Source organism: Diadema antillarum, unplaced genomic scaffold (genome assembly GCF_040938485.1).
Source record: "Diadema antillarum isolate AM-2024a unplaced genomic scaffold, OU_Dant_1.0 seq00000378_RagTag, whole genome shotgun sequence".
Classification (NCBI taxonomy): Eukaryota; Metazoa; Echinodermata; class Echinoidea; order Diadematoida; family Diadematidae; genus Diadema; species Diadema antillarum.
The window spans coordinates 393903-419328 of record NW_027271377.1 but is presented as its reverse complement, the minus strand read 5'-3'; the positions used below and the strand labels follow the sequence as shown (position 1 = coordinate 419328).

The 25426-nt window shown below is 38.7% G+C and overlaps 1 protein-coding gene across 3 annotated transcripts in view; it reads right to left on the bottom strand.

Moving 5' to 3' along the window:
* Positions 1–25426, bottom strand: part of LOC139731555 (pleckstrin homology domain-containing family A member 1-like) — a 93837-nt gene that overhangs the window by 33044 nt on the left and 35367 nt on the right. For all 3 annotated transcript variants that reach the window (XM_071642442.1, XM_071642441.1, XM_071642443.1), the window contains exons 4-6: positions 21184–21229; positions 17583–17680; positions 14004–14126 (exon numbers count right to left, since the gene is read on the bottom strand). In XM_071642442.1, the coding sequence (XP_071498543.1) occupies positions 14004–14126; positions 17583–17680; positions 21184–21229 (267 nt within the window). The remainder of the gene's footprint in view (positions 1–14003; positions 14127–17582; positions 17681–21183; positions 21230–25426) is intronic.

The following is a 25426-nucleotide window of genomic DNA, read 5'->3' as shown; positions in this document are numbered from 1 at the left end:
AGTTCTAAATAAATATCTCATAAAATACCTACATTCTGCACCATCCAATTTATGTAAATTTATGCCTCCCCCCCCCCAAAAAAAAAAAAAAAAATGGTGGAGGTATGTTTTACAAATCAAGAAAAAAAGCAAAGTCAGTACTCATTTTCCCTTATCAAATTGGCAACATTTAAAACACACCTCAAAACAGCCCTAATCATGCAGCCCTGCTGTAAGCAAGGCATTGATGTGACTGGCACCCAAGTGTTTTGATCACCGAGCAAAGTTTCCTGCCTTCTCTATCTCTCTATCCTTGTTCTTATTCTTGCGGCCATTCACTCCGACCACTACATGGCAGGGGCTCACGACTTTGCGGAATTCCACGTAGAAACGCCAGGGAAAGTGGAATTTCCAGCGAAACGGCGTCTGCGGTATGCGCATGACCTGAGCTCTACTGAGGCTTTGCTGAAAAATCAAGAAGGAGTGGAAAAAAAATCGGTAAAAAGAAATACTGCTAGAAGCCACTGACATTGAAAGATTTGTCCCACAGATACTGTTAATAAATGAAAATGTCTCCAGGGCTGAACTCAAAGTGTAAAACTGGTATCCATACTGCTTTTGGCCTTCAAAGTCAACACTTAACTGTGCTGTAGAGACAAAGAAGAACTCATCCACTATCTCCCCCTCCCCCCCCCAACTCTTTCCCTTTCCTCATCACTCACACAGGATATGTGTCACTTCACACTCCTCAGGGGCAAAACCTCTCCACCACTATCGATTCAATTTTCCTCCCGTCAAATGACGTAAGAGAACATGATGGCACACGAACTGCATCTGCATCGTTTCAACACAAAAGGTGACAGTTAGCTGAAAAGTCGCCGAGGAGGGGATCAAATGCAAAACTTGTCTGCACCCTTGAATGTTTTTAAACAGATACATTGTATACGGTATCATCATCATCATCATCATCATCATCATCATCATCATCATCATCATCATTATCATCATCATCATCATTTTACATACCTTGCCATGAATCCATCCTCCAATAAACCCACAACCCACACTCCCACCCCCCTCCCCCAAAAATACCCTGCTTTATTCTGATGATGCATCACTGAAATAAGATTTGTTCTTAATGTTAATCAGTTGGACATGCCAGTGGAAAGCAATTGGACCCTCATGGACCACTGAAAATGACTGAAAAACTACTTATTCCCCATGGGTTTTCATAAATTGCATGAGAAGAATGACTGTGGTACAAATATCAACACATCACTGTCTAGTCTCTTGACCTAACAGAAGTTACAAGTCCATCACCTGCATCGTCCACTATCATCTAAAAGGATACTTTGCAAAAATACCGTTCCCACTGATAATGATATCATCCATGAGTACTGGAGGAGGTCATGAGATCATCATATTGGTTTGTCTGTTTGCAAAATTACTCAAGAAGGTGTTCCATGGATTTGAATGAAACTTGCAAGAAAAGTTGATAATGACACAAGAAACCAATGATTTAATTATGATAGTGATCCAGGAATTTTTATGGATTTTTGAAGGACAACATTTGTGCGATTTTCTGCCAAGTTGATGCTCTGTAGCGATACATCACTTCAATAATCTAATTGATGTAACATAGAGCACTTTAAAGTTTATAGCACCTCCATGAACACAGTCACACCAAGGAGGTATGAGTACCTCCTTGGTCATCCTTGGTCACACCCTCCTCATGTACATGCATGATCATATAGCAAGTCTATACCTACTGCTCGTGCATGCATGCCGCTGATGCTAATACCATGGACCTAATAATTGAGAATCATACAATGTATCATTTTCCATGGATGTAATCTAAACACTCAATATAATGTTACTGATAAATTAGTGCCATTATTTTATTATTTCTTGGTTTACTCTTCACAAGGGTCACAGCCATGCTACAGATATTTCATTGGCATATGTTTCTAAAACTAAAACCTCCCTTAGTCTGGCGGTCTCCTTTAACACCATCGTTACATGGCAAAATTTCTGCAAAACTTGGCCACAGCCTCATCGATATGGCAGTCCTTCTGCACACACCTCATGTTAGTCCCAGACTCGGGCAATCATCAAGCACAAAATGTAGGGCAACATTCCTTATCAAAAGGTGGGGTATGACGTAAGCCATTTATACACACATACACATGTCTGATTTGTAAAGCTGCGATCTATTTATACCAATAGAGAGCTTTAGATTTTCTCGGCATGGACGTTCAAAGGGGAAACAAAATGTTTTGCGCACGCGCAAATTTGCATTAAGTAAAAATCAACCTCATATCATCTGAGTCTGCACGGTCTGTTCTGAACCATTTCTGCATCCTCTCAACTCACAATGCAGAGAGCTACTTGATGCAATGATCATATGGGGGCACCATTTTACTTTGTATAGGCTGCGTCCTCACATAATCTATCTAGCTATTTTGCAACACGATGCAGGAAGAGAGGAGAACCGCCAATGCAATCGTTGTCTTAACACTCGCATTGCAAATCTAAAGCTCCCTAATAACCGAAAAAGGGAAACCCTTTTAAGCCTCTGGAGGATCTCACATATTCATGCTATACAGTCTACCATGATATTCATTCTATTTTTTGTCTTATGTTTGCACTTTGTTTCACTACCATTTATACCAACAACAGTGAAAGGGCAGACAACCCAACACAATCTATGGAGGTTTTCCCATGTCCATGCTACATTAGTGACCAGTACAAATTGGGTTATTGATAGGCAACACAGACAAATTTGCAAGACTGACCAGTGCGCACAGTATATAGGTTACTTAAAAGAAAGGGTTGATGAGAATGATGGATCTACCAACAGTCTTTTTTTCTCTTTGAGGGGGAATTTTTTTTCGGTGGACACTATAAGGGCAGATGGATGCATGAAGACAGGTGCATGTCAGACACCGGGATCAGTGGTATTAGGTCTCTTCAACAGTCACATCCAGGGTTATGAAGATGACACACCGGGTCACTGTGGTTGTAGCGAGAAAAGTGATGACAGTCATGATTACCTGCCTCAATGGGATGAATCGGTCAAATATGACACTCATATGCCCCCATGTGACATTAAAGGTGCATGGTCCCCGTGTTTTAGTCAAATGCGTACGCGAGCGCACAGCGCAAGTTTCCTATAAAGACCTACGCTATCAACTTCTCTTTGGCGCTTACGCTTTGGCCCACTTTCCCGAGTCCGAAGAAGTCCGATTCACTTTAGTCAGTGGTCCGATCACAGTTCGGCGCATGATTCGGCTGAGGGGGATGACAGCTTTAGCAAACTTCTTTTGTGATGTCATAATAACAAGCACATATGCACGCACCCTGGCATTACTACAGACTGCGCGATGCGCAAAGAAGACAGCAAAGGCAACGTTACTTAGCAACACCTACGCACTTTACTCTTGATGACAGCTCAACTTCGGTAATCTTCGTATCAATGCTAATGGTGATCGGCAGCATCATCAACAGTGCCATCTACACTACCGGGACTATGCCCCTTTAAGCTCTAGCAGGCAATATTAATGCATATAGGCCTACACGTAATCATCAAGTAAAACAGAAAAGATGAATTACATAGGGAGCCCCCGACAGCACATCAGTCCAGAAACCAAAGAATGACTCATTGTTGACCTTAAGAAAGACTCCTAATATTGGGTTCCCAGTGTCTTGCAATCTGCTAGGCAGGCCATGACTGGCCATTGGTAGTTGATCATGGAATTCTCGTTAATGTCCATCACAATCTGCACCCCTGTTGAAATCATGGTCTGAATCATGGAGTAATCACAGTGATTGTAACAGATCTGGATTTTAGTCATCGCAATCATGATGATCATGGAAAAGTGTTGGACAGTTCAAAGATTGTGTACCATCAAAACGATTGCCACAACTGCCCTCAATATCTGATGAGATTGGATAAGATCTGATATGATCGCCACGATTACTCAACGATTCAGACCGCGATTGCTTAGCTTCACAGAGGTAGGGGAAAGCCCTGTACAAGAGTCACTGCTAAAAGTAATTCTCACCCATCACCATGGGTTGCCATGGAAACCTGATAACATTGCCACTCATCAATATCAGAGCATTGAATTTCTTCCAGATACACAACTTTATAATGGTGTGCAATTGCATGCATTTGTTTACATTAATCCCAAAATTTTATCACAGATATAACAAGTAGTAAGAAGGCCAACCACCAGGCAATACAGTTCTGAGAAAAATTGCCTTTGAAGTTTTGATGGGATTTGTAAACATGCTGGGGATTAGGCATTTTATCACTGAGAAAGGTTACAAGGGGCGAGTCCAGAAATCAAACCTGGAGCGTCTCTCAGTTCTAAACATCACTATTTCTTTCTTCATTATGACACAAAGGATTTTAACATCAAAACCTTAGACTTTGAAATCAAAAACTGAAAAGTTCAGCTGTAAAACTTTCAATTGCAGGAAGTTTATTGTAAATCAACTACCTTATTTTTGTTGTTTTCTAGGCTTCAATGTCTGCAAGTTTATTACAGTACCATCATAACACATCACAACTGTTCTCAACAACAAAGCAGAATAAGACCTATCCCCCCCCCCCCCCCACACACACAAGACACTTGATAGCTCTTTCAGTCCAAGGTGGATCCTAATTTTTTTACCCGCTTAAAAACTTCTTTTGTTCCTTTGTCTAGAGCCAACTTGGCTCATACAGGATGTGCTCGCAAAGCCCGTTAAGTGGCGAGCAGTCGTTGCCAGGTAACGACAACGATCCACCGCGTCTGACGAATTAGTCACTCTCTAAACGTGATGCGCGCAGTCCTAATTAAGCATCGTCCTAATCAAACGAAGGGGAACATTCCCCTTTTTATCACTCCTCACTTCTCGTGCAAAGATTTCTTTGTTGCTATAAATTGTTCCCTCTCTGAAATTTGTTTGGCAACTGTGTGGATCAGACAAGAAGAGAGTTTACAATGGCTGATATAAACTCTGTTCACCGCGCATAACAGTTGTTGCCCACAGGTGATAGCCTGTCTGAATAATTATCCGCTATCTACTAATGTGGGATAACTATATTGATGCAATTTGATTTCATTTTGTTCATTTCACTTCGATAACAGTTTCTAATCTGCATGATAAGATGACAGCATATTCAATACATCAATCATAGCAGGTTAGTACAGCAAGAAATGATTCATAAACATGGAGAAAATGCAGCAAAACTATATTGCAAAAATGCCTCTTGCACCACTTCGTGGCGGAGGCATAAAAATTAAAATCAGTGTATAAATGATGAAAATAATCAAAGTGGCTGAAACTTTACAGTACATTTTGGAAGACGTTTAACTTGATACCAGAGTTGTTGCTTTAAAAAATATGATAAAACTGATAAAGATTCTCAATGCACCGATGCCTTACATGAAAAATTATTCCTTGGAGGACCAATGTGTCAGACTGCTATTGAAACTGTGAAACAGTTGCCTATGATGATAATGAGAGGGTTAATTTGATGCAGGACTCAGAATGATAAACTCATATACATGATGATTGCAGAAAGATATCTGAACAATCATAAATTTTGACTTGCACTTCTTACGGTTCGGAGTACAGACCACCATGTGGTATATAATCGTACCCGTACTGATTGACTGGTCTGGTGCATTTTCCTGCATGTGTTTGAGATGACCTAATTCACTGGCTGGTGCACCCTGCTCTTCAGCAATGAATGAATGAAGCTGGACCTCTTACATGTGTGTGGGGGTTGTGACTCTCTCACACACGGGACCTCCATTTTATGTCCTATCTAAGCTCCAAGGGACACAGAGTTCTTACCTAATACTAGAAGGGACGACATGATAACACACAACATTGCTCAGCAAGACTCGCTGAGCATTTTGAAGTGATTTAACATAGAGACTGACCAGCCACAACAGCTACAAACTAATATTTGCTTACTCAGCTTACAGAAGGACGAAACTTAACTTAGAGGAAAATTCCATCATAAAAGTCATTTTCTAGATATGGTGTCGGTAATGCTCCAACAAAAGGGTAAAACAAGAGGGTACAACATTAACCCATTGTTTATGGCCAGCCATCAGAGCTTGATGACAGACCAAACAGTATTGATGATTGTCTGCTCCTCTCTGCACTTTATCTCTAGCTCTTCCTTGACATTTTGTCAGAGGAAGCAGCCAGGACCGTGATCCACACTAGATCCAGCCACAAGAAGCAAAACACACGCTTGGACCAGTAGTACATGCATTAATGCACTCGGGAATATTTTTTTTTTTTTTTGGTTCCTTTACAGCATTTCATTTTTCTTCAAAGTGAAAGAATGTATTGCTAATGTCCTTTTCAATTAACTGCATGTTAGTTGCATATGACGCACCAAGCACCAAGACCCCGTTTACAGTGCTAGGCTCGGCCCAGCCCCGCTTCAGTGTAAACGCGCAAAAGGCCAAATGCAAGGCCAAAATTGGCCTTGCATTTGGCCTCGCTCTGGAGGTGGTCTCGGCCGCGGCCGCGGCTCGGCCGAGCCCGGCCTTTTCTCAGTGTAAACGTAAACTGGGCCAAATGCGCGGCCAATTTTAGTCTGGCTTCCAAACCCTCTGCCTGTACTATTTCGCTGTTCAGGATATTAACCCCCTCAACGTCGAAAACTAGTATAGTTTAAGGTGGTTTTGTCCTGCAAAGGATTTTTTCCTTCGGCAAAGGCCTTTGCCTGAACGGCGACTTCGTCGCTACGGAATTCATTACACAAAGGGTCTGAAAACCAGACAATACCAAATTGCATTTGTTTACAAGCAGAGCGCCACTATGACAACATATTGAAAGGTTTGAATCAAAAGTGCGGCTGAGCCCAGCAGTGTAAACGGACAAAATTGCGGGGCCTGGCCTCGCAATTGAGGCTGTGCTTGGCCCAGCCCCGCACTGTAAACGGGGTCATAGACAAAGCTAAGAGCTTAAGTTTGGGTATTCCCCTTTTACTCAAGGAAGACAGCGGCACTTTGTGGGTAAAAAACAATAAACTTGATGGTACCTCTACTTGACCTCAAACCCACAACTTATAAATAAAGACATGTGCCTAGCCACAAGACATATTCTAGAGAAAAAGCGCACTTGAACAGCCACATAAGAACTGTCTATAAATACATGTGCAGGAGCCAAAAAAGTTCCCTTTCAAAATCATAAAATCAGTAGCAGTGGTCATGTGTATTGCTGACTGACACTTTTACACAATGGATCCAACTTAACAACACCTGCACAGCTTTAAAAAGAAATGGAACAAAGTAACTTGCTGTACCACTGAATGCAGTAATTTCTGATGAAATCATGTGACCATCCAACAACATTCTATTTTTTTTTTCAGGGGGGGGGGGGCAACTATACTGCAGTAAATCATTTATGAGATAGGTCTGATGAAATTATGACAGGGGCATTACATGTAACATAATTTGTGGAAATATTTTGGTTTCTAATAAACATGCCCCATTACTTCATTCTTTCTTTCTTCTTGTAGGGCACACTGTGCCAACCAAACAAAGTTTGCCGACTATTGCAAGCCACATCGGTTGACCTGTGAGGGGTCGACATCATCTGCCCGTTTTCTGGTTTCTGGTGTTATGGGTAATATTATTACCCCTGTTTTCTGAAAAAGCTAAGTCAAGTGCTCTTTCATTATGCTAGAAAAGTGAAAATATATTGAATTTTCTTTATATCATATTCCATACATGAGGTCACAAAATGTTGTAGTCTTCTCTTCCAGCAATAGCGACACCGAAACTTTGAAAATTCTGAACCTTTCAACAGCCTGTCTGATTTTCCTCCAATTTTCACTGATGCATTATACTAATATTGCTGCATTCACTCAATCCACATGTATATTTAGATTTTATTCCCCTCTAGGGAACACTCAGCAAATTTTCGGGATCTTCAGGTGTACAAATTTTAACAGTGTCAAGGATAATTTGATTTTTTTGGTCACAGGGCTTGTACTACTGTTGGTGGTGATGGGCAAGAAGTTCACTTGTAGCTAGTGATGAGAATGCGATCCATAAATACCAGTTATGCAAGTGTGTATGTGTGTAATCCATTCATAACTTTTGAACAGGTAGACAGACAAACAGACAGACAGACAGACAGACAAACAAACAAACAAACAAACAAACAAACAAACAAACAAACAAACAAACAAACATCAGCAAAAAACCTAACCTCACTGGCAGAGTAAATGATAAAATGAGTGCAATGAAAATAGCTACTCTGGCAGGCAGCAGATCCGGAAGCCTTGAAGTCACACCTAACAAACTCCTAGGCTGTCATCAGGATGAAGAAGAGCTGCGGGGAAGATGCTGCCACTGTACGCCAATCGACAGCCGACTCGTGTGGACGACACGTTCGTCTATTTGGGAAATTCCCCGATCCCCCCTGATCAATTAACCAATCAACCAATTTCTTCCCCCTAATGAGGCAGAAAATCAACCGAGCAGATGATCTTCCTACACTCCTCTATTAAGTCCTGTCAGGTTCGAACACGAAAGGCATTGTTGCCAATTTGCAAGCTTCATCACATTTCAAGGTGGTGAGCTGTTACAAGAGCTCAGTCATTCCAAGGAGATTCAAAATTGCACAAAGGATGTCTCGCATTAGCTCAGAAATACCTTGAATCACTTACAACATATCTGTCGCAGAAAACGGCAAACAGTTTTCTAAAAAATAGCAAATCTGCCAATTTGTAATAAATGACAATAATCATCCTTCTTCTTTCAAAGGCACTGTGGTGGATCAAACTTGAAAGGAAATTTCAGACCAGTTAAAATTTAGTCTGAAAAGGAAGAGCAGAATTTTATAAGCAAAACAGTAAAAATTTGGTAAAAATCAGATAAAAATCAGGGAAGTTAAGAAATAGTGCAGCTTTGCTAATTTTTGCAGAACAGCTCTTGAATAGTTGATGTGAGTTTGAAAATGAGTGAGCTGATGATGTCACTACCTCACAATTTTCTATTGATAATGTACGAATGACTAAAAATATCAAATTGCAATATGCTATATTCCCATTCATGAACAAATATTATAACTTTAGGACTAATGATAGAATTTAAAGGGAAGCCTACCACAGCACGCACATTACTGTGCAAAGACGTCTAATATAATGGGTTTAGCAGGAACTGAAATGTCTTCTTGCCGCATCACAGAATTCACACAAATAAAATAAACTATGCCAACTTCTATCCTTATACCGAAGCATATGTCCATCACCAGATAAAAGACCTAAGCGATCCTGGGCTCTTTTTAAAGATAGTTTTCGAAAGAACCTGAGCCTTCCTGGACCGACAATATGACAGGAACTCTGATCGTGCAGGAAACCCTCAATTTCAGACAGCGAGACGAGAGAGTGCTGGCAAGAGATAAGGATGATAGACTTCACAGACCCCGAAAATAGATTCTTCCATCTCATTCCGAAAATTCTTCGATGCACGAGAGAAAAGAGCACATGTCCCTCTCCGTAAATATCTACTATTCTTGTTTTGTTTTTTGGTTTGTTTACTTGCCGGGGATTAGGCCGCAGGACGTTCGGCAATGTAGTGACTGTCCTGATTGTAGGATTTTTTGATGGCTAGGATTCACTCCTTTGCTGGGGCAAAGAGGAAATGCTCGTCAGATATTCCACGATTTGTGACAGGCCTCCAAGAGAGACACGTCCTGCCGTCTGATCCAGACTCCCCTTGGTACGATGACAGGGGCACTTCTTACCGGACGTGTGACGTTCCTATCACGCCGGGGTCAGCGACGAAGAGCGAACAGGATATTGAATCCTCCCTTGCTTCTGCAACCAGCAATAATGACTTAAACTGCCCTTTGACTTGGTAACACTTTGGCTGTCGGAACCTGGCATGTCACATGGAAACTCCACAGGGATTCAGTGAATCTCATACGGATGGGTTAAAGTATACCAATACCCTGGAAATCAAATTTGTGTACAGCTAAAATACAGAAGAAACAGCCATAATTCACCTGTGATAGCCCCTGAAAGCATGAGCATATTTTGATAAATCAGATCATATCTCTATTAAAACAATTTGGCACGTTTAAGTTGTGCTCCGTAAGCGCTGGTACTGATGAATGCGTGTTCTAGCTAGACCCATATGTTTTTTACGAATAATATCAAGACTCCATGTCGATCGGTTAGTTGATAGTGCCAAGGCATTGCATATCACTGTCATTCAAGATGTATTTGGAAAATATATCGATAGCACGATTGTTCGATTGAAAGAATCGGTTGATTGACTAGTCTATTTCAAGTCATTTTTGTTTGTGTATACTCTTTCAAATTTACATTGAAACTCCAATAAATAAAAATTAGAGTGACAAAAAATTATAATAATTTGCAGACGGCATGTCTCAAGTATATTCTACAAATATAGCAAACATAATATTCAGGGTATTGGTACACTTTAAGTTTGATTCTTGGCATGTAAGAAATAAAATCTGTACAATTACACATGATGTGCTCCTCATTCTTTGCCCTACAAAATCACAAACACTATCTATACAACTGGGCTGTACGGTACATAAAACATTTTGCAGTGCAGAAATCTATGTGATTTTTGCTCAAGAATGAACAGTTGACTTTGGGAAGGTATCAAGTATTGCATAACACTACCTTCATCTGCAAAATCATAAACAAGAGAAGTTCTCTGAAATTGGCCTGTCGAGAAAAAGTTTGTACTCATACAGGATTAGTAAGTCATAAGTTTGTCATTGCCATTAAAAAGAAGCACTTTGTACTGTACGTGAAATATCTGGATATCTGAATAGCTGAATTTTCTTTCTTTTTCTATCTATTATAAGATCAGCCAAAAAATAAAACAAAAACAAATCTTTTTGCATTGAAATAATGAAGTCCAGTAGCTCTCCCTGCATCTCACACCCATATGTACACAGGTTTCCGTGACAGAAATTCTCGAATTTTCCAGTTCTCAAATTTCTTGTTTGACAGACTCTCTGCTCTCTGCATTTCGCTCATCCCAATTCTCTTTCACCTATCATCTGATTCCCATCATTTTGCCAGTTTACTGTTTTCTACCTGCTGTTTTACCCATTTTTTCCTCCTCTATACCCTCCTCAGTCTTATCTCTAAGCTGATGCAATTTTTCCTCACTGTGTCACCCATCTGTTCCTCATACCATTTCCTTTCCTCTGTTTAATCCCTTTTCTCCTATTTTACCTCATTCATATATCTAACTCCTCTTTATTTTCCTCTGATTCATCCTTTTGTTTCTCCCTCTTTCTACCTCATTCCTGTTTGTCCTCTGCTTTTACCCTCTATTTTCCTCTTTCACTCATTTCCTTGTCTCTAGCTTACCCTTTTCTTCTTTCTCTCACACCTTCACGACAATTCTTCCTAGGTCATCAAGGAAATGGCCTACCCTGGGTCCTTGCCTTTCAGGGACACGCACAAAATTCAATCTATTCAAAGCGAACTGTGTCCTCTGTACAGGCATCTACGACCAACTACTTGCTCTACCATACAATGCTACACAGTAGTGGGTAGATGGGCTACCAGTGTCATTTCACAACCAAGGACAGATTTCCTGTGTCTGTGGCAAAAAATAAAAAAGAATAAAATAACCAAGGAAAAAAAAAAGACTAGACTTCACACTTGGCAATGCCTTGTTTGTCAAGATCTGACCTTGTCTCATGGACTAGAACTGTACATATTTTGGCTTATAAACTGAATGCAGTGTTTTTCACTTTTAATGGCAGGACATTATCTTAAAATCAGAATTAATTCATTATTTTTAAGCTCAAAACTTATGCATTCTGAGGCAGCTGTAACATACTTTCCATTGTATTGATATAGCGTTGACATTTGTATTGATATAACACGGCCAAAAAAACTGAATTGAAATGAACTGAATTGAAAAGAGTTGGTGTGAGCTGGTTTAAAATTTAAAAAAGAAAAGAAAAGAAGAAGAAACAAACACTGTCAGCCATGCTAAGCACTTTGATGGATCTGCCAAACAGGGCAGGCCTTACCATGTATCATCTAGGACCCCAGTAATTCACACTGTCATCCAGTACTTCACTCTTACCCTACACTGCAGCAAAAACTCACACAAGTCTGCTGCGCAGAGGAATACAACATATCGTCTGGTGAGGGCATCGTATTCTCTTCGCCATGTGCTCTTTCATGAAATTATGATTCCTTTTTCCTTAAATTATGATTCTTTTTTCATTCTTTTTTTTTTTCCTCGGGGGGGGGGGGGGGGGGGGGGGGGAGGGTAACCCAAAATTGTTGCTGATTAGTGTTTCCTTTGTGAATATTGATGTGAAAGAGACATTGCAGCCAGTCAGAAGTACCACTAAACACAAACTTCACCTAAATCTTGTCAGCACTATCACATACGCTCCGTAAAAGATTGGAATATACTCATTTTTTTTCCACAGTGAAAGATTAATAGTTGATGAAGGATGAGTGTTCAAACAGGACGACTTTAGATTGCTGGTTGATCTCAGTGCTACACGATTGAATGTGGCACGCTATGAAAGCGAAAGTTGAAAATTAGCAGTCATATCACGGCAATATCTCATTGTCCCAAAGTAGAAGACCTACATAAAGCAGGTGAGTCTTCACAGATTGTGATAGGCAAAACAATTACAAAAATTGGTTGTAATCATCTACAGCAACAAATCATAATGACATGGTGCTCACGTTTCTTCACAAAATGCTGCTTTTCAAAGGTCTTTGTACCATTTCACTAAGCCTTTACCTTTCACAGGTGCCATCAAATGAAACAGCTTTATACTTTCAATTAATCTTTAATCAGGCAGTCCAAGGTATATATAATGAACAAGTGCCTTATTCTATGGTGACCAATTACAATGTAACAGACCTGCTTGTGGTAAGATTGAAATTAGACAATGTCAGGTTGGAAGCTAAAGGAAATCACTGACACTTTTTACACGATATGAGTATGCCATTTTAAAATTAATCAAGTTTCAATATGTTGTGTTGATTATACTGCTACTGATTTTGATACAAACTGTCCTTTATTGATGTCAATAAGCACTGATATCATTTAATATTATTGTTGTTCATACATAATATCATGAACTGTAGTAATTTCCATAGCCAGCAATAACAGCACAGAAAATGTACCTGTCGTAACTTTTTATTTGATTGTCAAATTGTCCTCCAACTTTGCTGGTGTGTTCAAGATTGCTGCTTACAGAAGATTGGAAATGTAAAATCATGTGACATGATCTTCACAATTTTGGACAGTCGAGATTGGGTTTTACTGAAATCAGAATATCTAAACAAATAGAAGGAGGCTGTTTCCAATAGTTGGTAGTAAAGATGAGTTAATTGAACACAGTTCTGATTGCTGATTCTCATCTGATAAACTGTACTACTTGGTATCTAAAATGTCAGAACTGTTGCAGTCCTAATGAAAGTAGGGCATAGTATTCTTTCTCTGTTTTTATAACCACTCTTGTGATGTGGAAGTGGTTCTATGAATTACTCTTGTAAAGGGAAGCGAGAAGAATTTCATGACCTTTACCACTATTGCAAAATCAAACTGGTCTCATGGATTACTCAACTATGGAAAATATTCAAGTACAAAATGTAGGTTTACCCCAAAAGGAATACTACAGAATCATAACTCTGAAATATGACTCAAACTACATTTTGAACACCTTTTTTTTTTTCTTTTTTTTACCACTGTTGGAAGGTATATCAAATATAATACCTCCTCAATACCAGATTGAATATTCTAGGCCTGTTTATACGATAGGGAGAAAATGTCATTGAAAGATTGGGGCCCTAACAAATGGATCTTGGTATTGATGAAAGAAATCTTCATACTACTGAAGGATGTGCGGGAAAAAAAAACAACAACATCTGGGAATCAGATAAAAAGAGGCAATGCGGAGAGACAAGGTAAAAAAGCATCTGCATTAGAATCGCATTCTTCATAGCCATGCAGCGGTTGGTTCCTCACCTGTACCGGTGTCCGGATGACCACTCCGCCCACTACCTCCGTCTTGTAGCTGACCGCCCTCATGTCGCCGCCGTTCTTGTCTCCGAGGGGGAGACCGCCGGGGTTTGCTATTGTTGAGGGTACCTGAGCAGAGGAGTCGCAATGTGGTATTTTAGAGAGATTTGAAAGATGCAAGCAAAGTGTATTTCACTTTCACCAGTTTATCCAAAAATGAGTTTTTTTGGTTTTTTTTGTAATCAATGGTGGATACATTTTCTTTTCGAGTATCCCTCCATTCCATGATCATGTTTTGGTGCAGAGTCTTGCAAAATTAAGTTAAAATTTGCTAAATGAGAATCAGATGAGCATGAATAAATTTTTGAAGTACCTGGTACACGCATATTGCAATACTGGATGTGATTTTTGTAAGGTCAATGACCAAAAACATGATAGTCATGATATTTTTGTGTATATAAAACACTGCCTTCTATAATGGTTAAATGACAGTTGAGGCCTAGTCATTTTCAAGTTTTTGTGTACTAGTTCTTCTGAACAGGCTGCTTCCCTGTAGAATGTGTACACAAGGGTACCACTAACAGGGTACATTGTACAACTTGCTGCACAGTCATCCTCCAGAGCTGCAGAAGACACATGGCAGAGGGCTCCTCTTACCTTGCTACATGTACATAGTTCAATACTGTATATAACATGTGCCATGCATTTCGTGAGGTTTTTATTTTCTTCTTTTCTTTTTTTTTTTTTTTTTGGGGGGGGGGGGGCAAATTTTGTGAGTTGAGTGCTATTCCCAAATTTAACAACACATGAAATTTTCTAACTCTGATCTCCAAAGAATTTAACTCTGATCTCGGCATAAATGTCACTAGCACGCATGAAATTCTCCAATCATTACTGTACTCAGCAATCGCAAATTCAACCACACACAAAATTGTCAGGAAGTCCCAATTCGAGAAAAATTACGCTCACTGAATATATGCCATATATAGCATATTATCTCCCCTTTCACATTCCGCTGTATGTGGCAAATTAGTTCCAGCAGTGAATGAGAAAAAGGAAGGACAGTTTGCATTAGGATAAATGTTCTGGAAAAGCCAGTCATACTTTTATGGTGGAGTGAATCTTCTGAAACAAAATCAGTGCAACATGGCAAAATTAGCAACTTTAAAAGCCAACTGCTTTAGTACATTCTAAGTGTGGCATTTTGGTACCTCGTTACGGATGATAAGCAGCACCCCCACCCCCCCCCCCCCCCACCCCCGAAAAAAAAGAACAGTATCAGCTCTCATGGTTATGAATACACCATTTAAAAAAAAATCCTATCTATGATTTAATTGTTGTTATTGTTTCAGAATATGTTCGCCTTTGCTGTCATTTCTGCCCGACACAGTCACGTGCCTGGTCATGCTTCCATGCCTCAAGCGTTACGTAGAATGGCGGGTATCACAGAGACAGCTGCCGCCAACGATTTTCCATGCAGACTCATCGGCACCTCTTGTTGGTTAAAACGCCTGAAATGCATTCCCATCCACCCCCTGTGGGCACCCAGTAGTTGCCCAAGTTGGACCTTCATGTTAGAGCTGTTTCATATGTCATATATCTATAACACTTCCCTAAACTGGCCACTTTGAACTAACTGACTGAGCAACCCAAGGTTTTTAACTGCTAAGGGCGAGGCCGTACTATCTGAAAAAAGGGTTGGGGGTCAAGGGGTTATAAGCAAATTTGTAAAGTTGAAGTAAAGCCAACTGGATTTACTTTAATGAATGCCAGCATTAAGACACTGAAGAAGGGTCATACCTATTGGAGATCTCAACATATTTCTTAATCAAAAACAAAGAAACAGTCAGGATAAAGAGGGATTTGATTATCATTTTAAATGAATAAACACAAATGAACAGTATCTTTACAGGGCAATCGCCAGATGCATCACTAACAAGAATCATGAACCTATGACCCTTTAAAAATAGGCTTGCAGATACATCAATAAAGTTCATATGTTGCAAGTATATTAATATTTGGAGAGATAATAAAATTTAAATAACCCATCCCCACTTTAAGATTTTGTTTTGTTCAGGGAGACCTTGGACTACACAGGAGGTTTACTTATCTATCAAGACAGCATATTTCTTGGCAAACAATATTTTATTGTCTCTTTTGGCACAGCATGCTAAGACATTATAGCAATTCACAGTTCTGAAGAGTTATTAGGATGCTGCATTTTTGCTGTTTTACCTCATATCATCACGTGTGTATATAAAGACCTTGATAACAGTTGTAGGAGATGATGTTTTTAATTACAACATTTGGGCCAAAGGAAATGAATCCTACAGTTGCTAGTGGCACTCATTTCATGTTGTTTTGTTTAAATTTGTTTTGGGTGCATTTTGCCCCCTTTGCTTGTTTTCAAATAGTTTTCCTTCCTTTGGAACAAGATACTTTGGGTCAGAGTTAATTTCATTTTCTGCTGGGCACAGCTATTTCTGGACACAGCTATTTCTGGACAGCCATTTTATTGGTCACGTAGAAATCTGAGAAACCATTAATGTTCAGCACTTTTTTTTTCCATTAGAACATCAGGCTTGCTAATATCTCTGCAGGTATAATGCCTAACTATTAAGAGAAAAAAGATTGATAATCAAATGACAGTAATAAAATTTTATTCAAAAATAGATTAAGTTGATCATAAATGCATATCCATAAATGTAATTCTAGACTCAAAGCTTTAAGTAGTGTATTTTTTCCCTCAATACCGTCAACATCTGACATACAGTGGGTGACTGCAGAACACTTCAGCGTACAGGAATTGACGTCAAATGCACAATCAGCCTTTGATCATAAATGTAGGACAGTTTCCTTCCAAAAAGATTTCAAACCGCATAGCCCTCAAGGAGTCAAATTCAGGACTGCACACTAACCCATATTTCCTACTGGTCCGACTTGTCCCTGTCAAACAGTAGATACCGGGTTTTTTCCATTTTTTACTGGTCTAAATCTAAAATTTACTGCTCCAGTCCTTTTTTTCTCAGCTTCCCTCAACATTTAATATTATCCTTTAATTATGACTATCTTTCTTTTTTCTTTCTTTTACTGGTCATGTCTGATGAGTAAATCTGACAAATTCTAAAAAGTCACTGGCTTGAGAGTGATTTTTACCGGTCTGGGATCGTCTGACTGGCGCCAGTGTTTAGCATTGTCTATAAAAAAATGTAACATCGACTCCATTGCAAGATGCCCACGTCACATGCCACCAGACACATACCAATCTCAGCCTTCCCTCCCCCCCCCCCCCATCTGTGTTTTCCTTTTCATCATGACTACAACAATGTCACTTTGGAAATGCATTTTCACAGCTTATAACTTGATATATATTTTTCTAACTTGTAACAATTGCTGATGAAATCTACGAAACTATTGTAGCTTGGAGATTGAGAAAGTGTTACTCTATGTTTTTCATGTACGATCAAATAAGAGCTCGCACTCAGCACCAGCAGAGCATTGTCAACACATTGCTATGAAAATTAACTAGCACTGTCGCCATTTGAGTTTTCATAGATACATCCAATAGGGAGAATTTACACTTACTGTTATCTTGCTCGCATTGTTAATCCTGTTCACCCAGTCGTCCATATCGCGGTGGTTGTCCGCTTGGAAGAAGAAGTCGCGCTTCGACGTTGTTACCACTGGAAGATGTCAAGAGGAAAATTTTTTAAAAAGAAAAAAAGAAGAGAATAACAAAATAGCTCTGGTACCTGCAACCATACACACCAATATAGACAGAGCATCTCATCACACAAACCTTAAAGGTGCATGGTCCCGGAGTTTTAGTCAAATGTGTAAGCGGGCACACGGCGCAAGTTTCCTATAGAGACCTATCGACTCCTCTTTGGCGCTTACGCTGTGGCCCACTTCCCTGAGTCCAAAGAAGTCCAATTCACTGTAGTCAGTGGTCCGATCACAGTTCGGCTCATGATTTGGCTAAGATGGATGACAGCTTTAGCAAACTTCTTTTGTGATGTCATAATAACAAGCACATATGCACGCACCCTGGCATTACTACAGACTACCCGATGCGCAGAGAAGACAATGAAGGCAATGTTACTTAGCAACACCTACGCACTTTACTCTTGATGACAGCTCAACTTCGGTAATCTTCGTATCAATGCTAACGGTGATCTGCAGTATCATCAACAGTGCCCTCTACACTACCGGGACCATGCACCTTTAAGTTAACATCTCATACAAACTAATTTTACCTACCTTTACTAGTCAATAGAGTACCTGACAGTTAAGTAGACCTCTGGCAACATTTCATCTGAGCCTATTCACTGACCCTTCACACACCACAACAGTAAGTACTATTGAAGAAAAAATGGTTTTTTATGTAACCATTGGGTGATGTTACAAAGTAGTGGGCTAATTTCTCTTTTCAATGAAAGTATACCTGGGGCCTGTTTCATAAAGATTGAGCATAAGTTGCAATCAATCGCAAATTGTGTTTCATAAACAACTTTGTGATTAATCACAGGTAATGCTCAATCTACTGTAAGTTACGCTTGATTTTTTTTTTTAATCAAGCGCAAGTATCTTTATGAAATATTGAACTTACACATGATTCAAAGAGTTACGCTCAATAAATCAAGTGAAAGATCAATTGCAACTCTTTATGAAAGCATACCAGGTATGAAAGTATTTACAAGTAGTCTTGATTAAAAAGCCTGCATCCGGAGACAGCACAATCACACCCACTATTAAAACTACGCAAGAGAAATTCAAATTCAAAGTGAGTCAGAACTTACTCCGGAGCATGTGACGAAATTAAAATCAAGTAAAATCGCAGCATCAGAATGACATGTATCTAGGCTTTCATAAATATGATCATGAGTAATGGATTTGATTTGATACAGTTGCTTCTGTAATGAAATTACAACAAATTTTTATCAATCTAATAAAATCTAAATCAAACTGATCAATCTTGTGACCTTTCAATCAATAGGGCAAGTTCCACTGCCTCCCATCACCCTAAATACCCACTGCATGACCAAGCAAAGACTTCAAGCAATTTTCAAAATGCTTCTCTCTCACCTACCTTATAATATACATTTGAAGAAAAAAATCTATAGAACTGTGTATTAACTTGGTGAAGGAATATACACACTGACAGTCTAAACACATTTATTTGGTGAAGGAATAACCATACTGTAAATTGAAACACAGTCACTCGCAAAGGGAACATTCACAAGTGCTGTGAATTGAAACACACTCTCTCTGTGAATAAATACCCAACTTATTGAAACCAGACGAGGCCAAGTACTTGAGCATGAATTTTTCTCACTTTTGAAGACTCTTTGTCAATTTCTACATGTTTTCTCTGTAGTAAAACTGAAACCACATAGGCCTCTGACTCATTAAAAAAAGTGACTAGCATCACCCTAAATCCTTAGTGTAACCTTTCACCCAACACCCCCACACTTAATAAATCAGTGTTGAGATAATCCCTATCATACATCAACACTGTAAGTTTGATATTCATATACAAACATCCTCAATCTCTATTGGCTCATTGGTTATTCTCACTGTATTGTAGGGGTTAATGCTCTGGAGCCTCAGTAAAGAGGTCATTTCTTCAGGTCCTGCACTGTATGGGTGCGTTCAAGCCCTCTCTTTAACCCATTTAAGACTAGTTCCTCATTTGATTGGACAGGTGTCTATGGGACATGCGTGTTGTAGCAAAATCAGCCCATCCTAAATGGGTTAAGAGTACCATACTATACCATTCCTGTGCAATATAAGCACTCGAATGCTCCCAAAATGTACCATACCGTGCCATACAGAGCCAAAATTGGACCACTTCCCAATGTACTCCAAAAGCATACTATACTATACCATACCATGCCAGAGAGCACCAACTGGTCCAAAAGCATACCATACCAGAAGTTGGCAGAAGAAGAATGTGAATAACATGCACTATGTCATAATACAGGTAGAGTTGATTCTCTTTGAAAGGGACACCTGTATGTAGCGTAGGTGTGCAAGATGAATGTCAGGGTTGCTAAAAAAAACATTTGACCCCTCCGACTTAAGTCCAAAAATAGCTCATGAGGTACACTACAACTTGTATCTCCACAAAGCCCTCGAATGCTATCAGTCTGGCATGGTACAGTAAGGTATGGTATAGTCTGGTTTAATTCATTTCACTTCTGAGTGAATGCTCAAACGCAGGGCATACACATGTGGCATACAGTCTTGGACAAAATGTTTTATCCATCACACTACTGTAAAAGTGGATATTTTCGCGTGACTAATTTTTCGCACTTGGCCGGGTCGGAAGAGTTTCGCGTGTTTTTAATTCCACGGAATCAAGACATCACGCACAGGCACATATGGCAAGCAAAAATATTCGTGTGCTTTTATTTTCGCACTTGTTTCTGGTTGCACGAAATGCGCGAAAATTTGAACACCGCGAAAATTTCCACTTTTACATTATTCCTTTTGACACTGGTGAGAATAGAGGTGCCTTAGCAAGAATACTGGGGTAAGATAACTTCAGGGTCTTGTCAAAGAATCATGTCACCTCTGAAAAGCTAACCTTGGTAAATATGACCAAATCATCAATGTTGTTATCCTCGACATTTTTTTTTTTGATAATTTGGCTGTTATTATTGTTATGATCATTATCATTATGATAACAATGATGATGATGATAATGATGACGATGATGATGGAGATGATAACAATAATGATTGTGATTATGTTTGAATTATCATCAATGTCATCATTGTTATTATGTCCATCATCATTACAAATCTCCCTCACTCCCTCACATAATGAATGGGTTCACATCTGCATGAGATTTCAGGATAATTATCACATATTTTGATTTTCTTTTTAAAGAACAACTGTATACTTGTAACTTTAGATAAGCAATAAACCGTACCCTTTTTCTAAATATCTGAGCATGTTTATTTTGATTTATTTGTATGTCTTTGCTGACAGAATGACAAAAATTGAGTTTGATGGAATGACATTATTACAATTATAAGTGTATGTGAATACCCTCTTGTCGACAGCCAGTAAAAAAAAAAAATACAGAAGCTACAAACGTGCTACACATTCTCATGTTGAATTACAAATATACACAGATGCACGACATTTAGATTATCAAACATGAAAGAGGATAACTTACCAAAGCAGTATTCTACCTTAGGTCTCTGTTTCTCAGCTACCCGTGCCTGATAAATCAGAATAAAAACAAAGGAGGGGGGATCAAATGTTAGTCACAAATAGACTGTTGTACTTGTCCAGCACAGCAAAGGGTTGAAACCACATATAAAAAGGAAAACTTAGCAGGTGTACACAATTGGAGAAACTGATATGACTGTGAGGTATGAGTTTGGAGTTAGTCAACAGTGGTAGAATTTGTTTAAACACTACAACCAAAATTGTATTACTCATTTGCTTCTACTCTTCCTAAATTGTGAGGTTGAACTATTATGATGTTACCATTCATGATGACAGTGAAAAATGAAGGCTTGCAATGCAAAAGTTGCTCAAAAACTGTGCCAATTACAAGCTACCGGTAACACTGCAAAAAAATGCCACACCAAGTTGCATTTTTCTAATGCTCCGTGAAGTTTTCCGTTGTCATCCACAAGCGGTAACCCTCAGAGAAACATCACAATTTTTGTCAGGTGACATTTCAATCTTACATTGTGATCACTCCCTGTGACTGCAGGCAAGGCTATTGTAATAACTGACCTGGAAAGCGTAGGGATCTATGATTCTTTTTTTAATGTGTGTTATGGAATGTACCGTCATGATTAGAAGACACACTTGATCCATCCTACAGCTACAGTTGCGTTAAACCTCAGTCAAACACACAGGCATGTCTATCATAGCTACTTTTGTTTCACACAACACATTATGTTTTAGTACATACACACAAGTTGATAAAAAGGATACAAAGATTACAGAGCTTTTCTCTTCTTCTCTACATTCCTTGGCTGTGCTCTACTTCTCCTTCCAAAGAAATTAAGATAAGGGGTGGGGAGCCGACAAGGCAACAGCGAGCTGAACAATCTATACCTGGGAAGATACCTGTACAACAATTCTAATATGCATGTGTCCTAGCAAGGAGCAGAAAGGGTTTTTTCATATTAAGACTGATGACTGATATAAAATCTACACTTAACAAGTTATGATTTTCATTTCTTTCGAAATAATCATACATTTTAAGAATTCAATAATCAAGTTTATACAACTATATTTAGAAGTTATCAATTTTGTATGACTTGTATAAGTATTTTTTCTCTATATCTTTACAATTTTTTATATGGATAATAAACAAACAAATAAGCAAACATGTGAGAAATGTAATGTGAATATACATTCGTAGAAGATACACAAACAAACAACCAAACATTTGTTATAAAACTAGATGCATTCAAAGAATACAAACATCCATGCAGTTAAAGTGTAAAAGCAATGCCTTAAAACTGTTGCAGCAGCCTCCACAAAAAATCCTGGATCTTCATCATAATCTACATCAGTACTGCCATCAAACACTAGTCTCCAGTTTCTTTAATCACAACAAAGCTATCCTGAGCTCCTCCAGTAAAAAACAAACAGCCAAAGAAAGAAATGCCACAAAAATATTTAAAAAAAACCCTACTTGACTGAGGTAACGTAGATGCACTAAAAGACTTTCAAACAAGTGTCAGACCAATAGAACGACACCTCCTCTACCCCAACAGACAACGACAGCTGCTCAGACAAAGAGTGCTCTTTGAGGGACACACAAAGGCTTTTAAGCTAGCAATGAAAGGTGCTTTATAGATATGGGTAAGATAAGTCTATATACGCTACATATTTACTGAGTAAATTCTTTCACAAGTCGGAACTTCCCAACAGAATGCGCAAGTGGTTAAATTCACGATTGTGGGGTATAGTAATGAAGGGAGAAATGTACGTCCCCACTTCACATTGGAGTTGGTATTACAGTTAAGATTTTCCTGTGTTTTTGAACTTGCAATTAGCACCTGACCTGTGAAATTTTTGAAAATAAAAGCCCAGATGAAATATATCATCATTGGGGTGACAAGACGTAGCATCTCAAAATTTTGGTGAAAAATCGCTTTTCAGGTTAATTATCAGATAATCAGTTAAGTGATGTCCTGTCCAAATCTTGGCAGTCCTACAGTGTACCCAAAAATATGGAAGCCACCACAGCATGTCAAAGAAAAGGCAATTCCATTTGTTATGGTGCTTTGGCTTCCATGTTTTATTTGCTCTCCTTAGCATCTGACATGTTTGAGATACAAGGTTTTGTCGCCCCAACAGCAATATGGCGTACAGTATATGTACAGGCTCACCCCCCCCCCCCCTCAAAAAAAAAAGAAGAAAAAGGAAGTGACTTATGGAAGAAAATCATGGCCTACTTGGATTCAGTGTCCTTTTATGGCTTATGTCTTGTCCCTTGAAATGTGCCCTCTACACCCCTTTACATGAATTCCTTGACAGCTGATGTGATAACATATCCACTCTGACTAGTCTACTGTAAGGGGCTTCAGAAGAGGTAGGCTTCAACAGAGGCAGTCATTCAGAAATGACAGAAAGTAGAAGGGAAAAAAAAATAAAAATCTTTCTAATTGACAGTTTCTATCATTATGAAAATACATGCATAGTCACAATTATGTGATTATGTGATTATATCAATTTTGAGATGTTATTAAAGAGAACTGTGGGAACAAACCACAGCAAAAATTCTGATTTAGCTTGATTTTCCTGTCTGTCTAATAACACCACATTATACTACATATTTAATCACATTTTTCTATTTTTTTTAACAAACGAGCATGGGCATGCATGATTAAAAAAAAAAAAACCACCTTATACGAGTGCCAACAAAAGGCTGTCAGGTGAATACAGAATGAGACAATAGCTGTTGACGTCAGATCCATTTGATCAGATTATTTAAGTTGCATTATGCATTGATAATCCCACACAAATGAAGAACATGATAAGATTGTCTAAAATGGTCATAACTGTCTTATCATATAAATGAGGTAGGGGATAATGCACAATTAAACATGACTTCTTAAAGGTCCTGTTTACCTTTGGGAGCAGTGATTTAAAAAATTTTCAAGACATCACCTTTGATGCATGTGTGTAAGTCTCTTGTATCACAAAACATCCTACCATATAAAATTTTTGCAATAAAGCCTAAAATATAAGGAGATATCACCATTTTTCTCATTAAACCATAACTGTAGACGGTTTAGTCTGGAAACATTTTCATAAACTATTGTTCACATTTTGTATACGTATTTAACAATACTTAATATTGATTATACTGGTTCAAATTTTTACATTGGTTGTTTCTATCCCTAACTCACATTTTAGAATTATTTTGTAGCACTAATGCTGGGTTTTTGTTTTGTCTGCAAAAGGTAAATTATAATAATAATAATAACAGTGGCTACTTGTATAGCGCACAGGTCCACTTTTCAGCGCTTCAAAAATGAAAAGATATCATATATTTACATGCATATACATATTCAAACATTTCAACAAATAAGAAAATGGTAAACAAAAACAAATATATACCAAATAAAGAATAATAATAAATAATAATAGTGAGACTCTTATAAAGCGCACATTTCTACCTAAAAAAGATACTCAAGGCGCTACAGAACAGAGTACAAATTATGCCTTTAATTCGCACAGATGTGGAATCTACAATGCTGCCATCACAACTGCCTTGGAGGCGCTATATGCATGAATAGAGATCATGTTGTTGATGTACTGTATGTCTGTACACTGTGAGTGCCTTCAATATTCCAAGAACAAGTATATATCAAGATCAGGAGGGCACTGCAAAAATAAGTGCAACTCCTAGAGCCTCCTCAACATGAACCTGGGACACATTCACAACAAAAGACCGATAACATTATCATAAAGTCAAGATGACATAACAAACTAAAGAGATAGAAATGAAAATCTTCTCTATGAAGACATAGCATGCTGACCAAGTACAAGGTTCATATGTGGGTAAGGCAAACAATAGATACATAAACACATACAATTACTATGTAGACACTGCAAATTAGTTTTGTGTCTGTTGCACTTGTTAACAACAGAAGCAGCTCTGTGATATGAAGTATAAGGGCAACTAATATGAATTACACGTAATCAATCAAAATTTCTTATTTCTACAGAATAAATTATGATAGTACAAACCTGACAAAAAACCCCTCTTCATAGGATATGTACATGAGCACAGGAAACTGTCTGCAGATCACAATCCAACAATCCAACAGGGAGAGCATGCAGAAACTGCTGATAGCACTAACCAAAGTGAACTCCGAAAAACGGAGGAGAGTTGTCGTGTGAGCCTCTCCAATAAAAAATAAAAAAACCCCAAAGACTAG